This window comes from Chiloscyllium plagiosum, chromosome 35 (genome assembly GCF_004010195.1).
Source record: "Chiloscyllium plagiosum isolate BGI_BamShark_2017 chromosome 35, ASM401019v2, whole genome shotgun sequence".
NCBI lineage: Eukaryota > Metazoa > Chordata > Chondrichthyes > Orectolobiformes > Hemiscylliidae > Chiloscyllium > Chiloscyllium plagiosum.
The window spans coordinates 4830201-4836200 of NC_057744.1; the positions used below are offsets into that span (position 1 = coordinate 4830201).

Consider the following 6000-nt stretch of genomic DNA (forward strand, 5'->3'; position numbering starts at 1 on the left):
GACTAGGGTTCTCCATTGCCATTTCCTTTGACTGTCATTTTACATTCCTACAAAGTAACTTGCATTTTAATGTCACTCTATGAAACACTAAACCATCCCAAGACTTTGCCAAACAACATTTCACACTGAACCCCACAACAAGCTTTTGGGGCAAATGACTAAAGATTTGCTTAAGAGGTTAGTATTAAGGAGTCTCCTAAAGGATAATAGGTGAAGATATTTAAGGAGGGAATTCAGAGCCCAAGGCCTAAGCAGCCTTATGGCATGGTTGGCAGTAGGAGAGTGAATAATACATACGTTGCACAGAAGAATAGGGCTGGAGGAGTATCGAGGTTTCAAAGACTTGTGGAGATGGAAGAGGATACAGAGATAGAGAGGGATGATGTTAAAGTTTTGCCAGATGGATGAGATAAGTTAAATAATTTATTTTACCACCAGTGGTCACTGTGTTTATAGTGTTAGTCATACGTTTATTTAAGGGAAAAAGAATTTATGTAAAATGATTTTGCACCTATTGGGTGAATTAAGTCTCAATTTAAGTTATTGGTGTAAATTTGTCCTATCTTTGTGGGAGAAGTTGACTGACAAAGACAATTCCATTTTATGATCCCAGGGATTTAAGATGAGAAGGGAAAGATTTAGAAGGGACCTGAGGGGCAACTTTTTCATGCAGAGGGTGGTGCGTGTATGGAATGAGCTGCCAGAGGAAGTGGTGGTACAATTACAACATCTAAAAGGCATCTGGATGGGTATATGAATAGGAAGGGTATAGAGGGATATGGGCCAAGGTCTGGCAAATGGGACTAGGTTAATTTAGGATATCTGGTCGGCATGAACGAGTTGCACCAAAGGATCTATTTCCATGCTGTACATCTTTATGGCTGTATGACATCCATAAATGCTTTACTGATTTTAGAAATAATCGAAGGTACCTTGGAAGTCAACATCTAAGTCATACAAAGTAGGTCAGAATGGAAGAACAGTCACGCTGGACTTGAAACATTTGTTTCTCTCTCTGCAAATGTTGCCAGACCTGCTGAGTTTCTCCAGCGCTTTCTGTTTATTGCAGTGTTTGGATGATTTGGAAAAGCTATGTAGTGTTGTAGGAAATAGTACAATCGATTTGCACACAGCAAGTTCACACTATCCGGTCATGACCGGATATTTTGTTTCTTTCTGATATTAATTCAGGGATAAATATTAGCTAGGAGAAAATCCCTACTTTTTGGTTGATTGAACCCTGTAGGATCTCTAAATCTATCTGAGCGGGTAGATAGAACCATGATTTAAATTCTCAGCACCTCTCTCAGTGTGGCTGTTCCTTAGAACTACGCTGTGACTGTCATCCGAGATTTTCCCATGATATTTTGGTTCGGAGCTGAGAGTTGGCCAGACACTTATTTTTCCTGCTCTGCTATTCTTGCAAAGCAGAAAACTTCATTAAGTTACAGAAAAGACAAACAAAAACATGATTGTGTCTTTTTAATGTCAATAATCTGTTGCTTCCCGATGTACGTACCACGTGGAGCTTGAGGCCTGCTGGTGGAAGCTTGCAGAAGGAAATTGGTTGGTTCATAATAACTCTCTGAATCAAACCACAAAGAGGCTGTTTTCATATCATATGAAACTAGTGTTTCTTTTGACATTGTGATGTTTGAAACCTCATTATTTTCCTCTTTTATAATTCCAGGAATGGCTCATCAACAAGACTGGAATCACAGTGTTTGGAATGAAGCTGCCTACTGGATTCCAGCTAATTGGACAAGTGGTAAGATTGACAATATGTTCTCCCAGATATTTATGGTTAAACAATGGATTGTTGACACAGCTATGTTTATGCTTAAATGTGCAATCCCTTACTCTGAGACGATGCCCTCTGGATCTGGACTCTCCCACAAGGGGAAGCAACCTGTCCACATCCACCCTGTCAAGTCTCCTAGAAATTTTGTATGTTTCAATAAGGTCTCCACTCATTCTTCTAAACTCCAGTGTGTACAAGCCCAAACTACTCTCTCTAAATCATTCCCTCCATAGATTTCTGCAGCCCTATAATTCTCTGAGGAATTTTGTGTTTTTCTGAATCTGACCTCTTGTGTGTCTCTTGCTCCACCAGTGAGGAATCACACAACACCAGGTTACAGTCCAACAGGTTTATTTGGAAGCACTAGCTTTTGGAGTGCTGCTCCTTTGTCAGATAGCTGTGGCGCATAAGATACTCCACAACCACCTGATGAAGGAGCAGCGCTCTGAAAGCTAGTGCTTCCAAATAAACCTGTTGGTCTATGACCTGTGTTGTGTGATTTTTAACTTTGTCCACCCCAGTCCAACACTGGCATCTCCAAATCCTGTCCCCTAGTGGGGGCTCTGTCGGCAGCTGCTTAGCACTAAGCATTCTCTCTTCAGAATGCTCTCTGTCTTGCTACCTCTCTCTTACTTGATGATGTCAAGTTTACATAGAACTTGCAGCACAGAAACAGGATATACAGTGAGACTGGTCCATGTCTGTATTTTTGCCCCGTGCCAGCTTCCTTCTGTGTCCTCTTTATTGCACTCTGTCGGAATGTCCTCTATTCTTTTCTTCTTGTGTTTATCCAGAATTCCCTTAAATATATCACTCACAAACTCTTAATTAGGAAAACTAGGGTTACCAGGTGAATTTCACTTGTCAGTAGAGATTTTCCAGTTCGTGCCTTGTATTTCTCTGCTTCTAATACTCTTATTTGTTGTTAGGATCTCTCTGAGTACAAGAAGTGGCTGGCGTGCTACTCTTCAAAGCAACATGGTATTGCTGCCAAATCAATCACCTGTCGTTCCTATGCAAGGTTAGCATTGCTCATACATCACTATGGTGGACTGGAATGCTATGCAGCCTGAAAGCTTGCAATCTTAGCAAAAGGTTTATTTTCTTGTTAATGACTGATTGAGAAGTTAGTGGTTGATGGCGAGCACTTTTCTGGAAATACTGTGGTCATGATGCCAACTTATTATTAGGTTCTATTAGTTCTATTACGTAAGGAATTCCAGGAGACTTGGGGTTGGTGGAGAAATGTCTGTGATGTGGATCAAGGACTGTTCAAAAAAGAGCTAGGACCTGGATAACTTTTCATTATCAACTTATGGCACCATTAAATACAGATTGACTTTTCAGAGTTTCAGTCATTCTTCTCAAATGCATTATTGTCTTCCAAACTGACATCAAATGACTGATTCTGAAAGCTGGAGGGAAGAAAAATAGCCTTAAAAACTGCACTCAATAGATTGGAGCGAAGGGTTACTGGCTGTAATCTGATAGAGAGGCTTAAATGATGTTTACACTTGTTGATAATTGGTTTTGAGATACATGTCCTTATTTATTTACCTGTCTCCTCACCACCGTATCTGCTGATTGCTGGTGTATTGACCATTGTTGTGTTGCTGATTTGTACTTACTTTGATGTTGCAGAAGGAATAATTTGCAGCGTCATTTAAAACATGCTGCAGATAATGTGGAAATAACATAATAATTACATGCCAGGGGATCTCAGTGAATTTGTTTTAATCTATTTGAAAAATTAATGGAATGTTATCATTCATTGCAAGAGGAATTGAATTTTAAAAAAAAGGGAGATTCCACTTCAGCTATACAACTTATTGGTGGGACCATATCTAGGCTACTTTTCACAGTATTGGTTTCTGTATTAAAGAAAGGATGTAAATACATTGCGTGTTAAACATAGTTTGGTCGTTTTTGCAGTTCCAAGGAAGTGCTGTACCACTGGAGGCATATTGTTTAAATGCTATTGGGATGTGAGCATTAATGGCAAAGCCAACATTTGTTGTCCCTCCCTAACTGCCCTTGACAAAGTGGTGGCGAACCATCTTCTTGAACCACTGAAGTTGATCTGGTACATCCAAGGTGCTGTTAAGGAGCAATTTCCAGGGGTGGTGGTATAGTTTCGTGTTAGGACCTGGATGGAAACCAGCAGATCGCGAGTTCTCATTTGGCTGCTGCTGTTGTACTTTCAGATGGTGGAGGTAAACCATTGCCCTCAGGTAGATATAAAAGACCTCATGGCATTACTTTGAAGACCAGAAGGGGCAGTACTAATGCTCTGCAGAAAAACAGAGTGGTAATTATTCCCATCGCTGTTTGTGGAAGTTTGTTGTGTGAAAGTTAGCTGCCATGTCTTCTAGTACGAGTATTCTTAAAAATGTACTTCATTGATTGTAAAACATTTTGGAATTTCCTGAAGCTATGAATGGAGCTCTGCATGTACACGTCTTTCCCTTTATTTATCGCAGTGTAATTTATCGGATTTTGCTGTGCGTAAGTTGGCTGTCTATACAAGGGATTGTCTTCCACAGTTTGGCATCAGCTACAAAGTACTTTGTGACATCCTGAAGTCATGAGAAGTTATATATATGGAACATTTTTGAATGAAATCACTCAGTTTTGTCCAGGACCTTATCATTAAATGACTCAGACTACTTCATATAGTTCAAAAGATTTTTTAAACTTTATTGATGGGTAACAGACATAAAATCTGACTTGCAAGAGGCTGTAAGCTTGCTCTTGTTTTGTCCTGGAATGGTTTGTTGGAATGCGACACCTTTGGGAATGGGTTTTCTTCCATACCAGAGATCCAGTGAAAATTTGATGAACAATTTGATGAACTGACACTCACTTGTTTTCAGGATAGGAATTATGGGAAATCCATCAGATGGCTTCTACGGAAAAACCATTGCCATGACGATATCTAATTTCTGGGCTGATGCGATGATTTTTGAAAGCAAAAAAGTCGTAAGTGAAATCTACACGCAAGATAACTAGTAAATAGTATGCTCAGTGACAGATGGCGGCTGTTTCCACAATCCATTTACAGCTAAATTAACTTTGCTGTTAATTGTCTGAACTCCAAACTCAAAGCAACGTAACAAGCACAAGGGATAGTCACTGGTGAGTTCTCAGAGACAGCCGCAACACAATTTCATGTATTTTACAATGTTAAGCCGCTAGATTTAAAAAAACTTTATAATATGCATTCCTTCTGCTGGATTCAAAGACATTTATGTATTCATCTTTTAGGTATCATGCGTTTAATGGGCCTGAGTAACAGACAGCAAAAATGTTGCAAATTTGTCACTTTTGCAGTGTTGATGCACATTGTTAAAACTCACACAACACCAAGTTATAATCCAACAGATTTAATTAGAAGCACCAGCTTTTGGAACGTCGCTCCTTCATCAGGACAACCAACTGATGAAGGAGCAGCGCTCCGAAAGCTAGTGCTTCCAATTAAACCTGTTGGACTATAACCTGGTGTAGTGTGATTTTTAACTTTGTATACCCCAGTCCAACACCGGCATCTCCAAATCATTGATGCACATTGAGTGCAATGTGAATTAACAGTGTGTGTAATATACTTTCTTGAAGCTAACAGATTTACATTTGTAATTCTTGTACGAACAAGATTTCTTTGCTGAGATAACAGGTCTTGGACATTTTACAATGAAGTGATCCTCCAATGCAGAATGCAGCCATTCAGCTGGCTTCCAACATCTCCCTTCCTTTCTTTCCCGATCTCTCTCAAATGCTGTTAAATATATACATAGTCAATATTTGTCCATTTATTTTTTAATAATTGTTATGTATTCTGCTTCTGCCCGTGCTTCTATTAGAGCATGCTGCTTTCAAAGAATCTTAACCTCAAAAGAAAACCCAAGTTATTTTCAGGGCCACTTATTTAAGTATTTTTGAGGTGATAGAACAAAGAACATTACAGCGCAGTACAGGCCCTTCAGCCCTCGATGTTGCACCGACCTGTCATACCAATCTGAAGCCCATCCAACCTACACTATTCCATGTACGTTCATATGCTTGTCCAATGACGACTCAAATGTACTTAAAGTTGGCGAATCTACTACCATTGCAGGCAAAGCATTCCATACCCTTACTACTCTCTGAGTAAAGAAACTACCTCTGACATCTGTCCTATATCTATCACCCCTCAATTTAAAGCT

At 39.6% G+C, this 6000-nt stretch overlaps 1 protein-coding gene across 2 annotated transcripts in view; it reads left to right on the forward strand.

The window, feature by feature from the left end:
- Positions 1 to 6000, forward strand: part of LOC122540601 (glucuronokinase with putative uridyl pyrophosphorylase) — a 54765-nt gene that overhangs the window by 18169 nt on the left and 30596 nt on the right. For both annotated transcript variants that reach the window (XM_043676526.1, XM_043676525.1), the window contains exons 8-10: positions 1691 to 1768; positions 2731 to 2822; positions 4675 to 4780. In XM_043676526.1, the coding sequence (XP_043532461.1) occupies positions 1691 to 1768; positions 2731 to 2822; positions 4675 to 4780 (276 nt within the window). The remainder of the gene's footprint in view (positions 1 to 1690; positions 1769 to 2730; positions 2823 to 4674; positions 4781 to 6000) is intronic.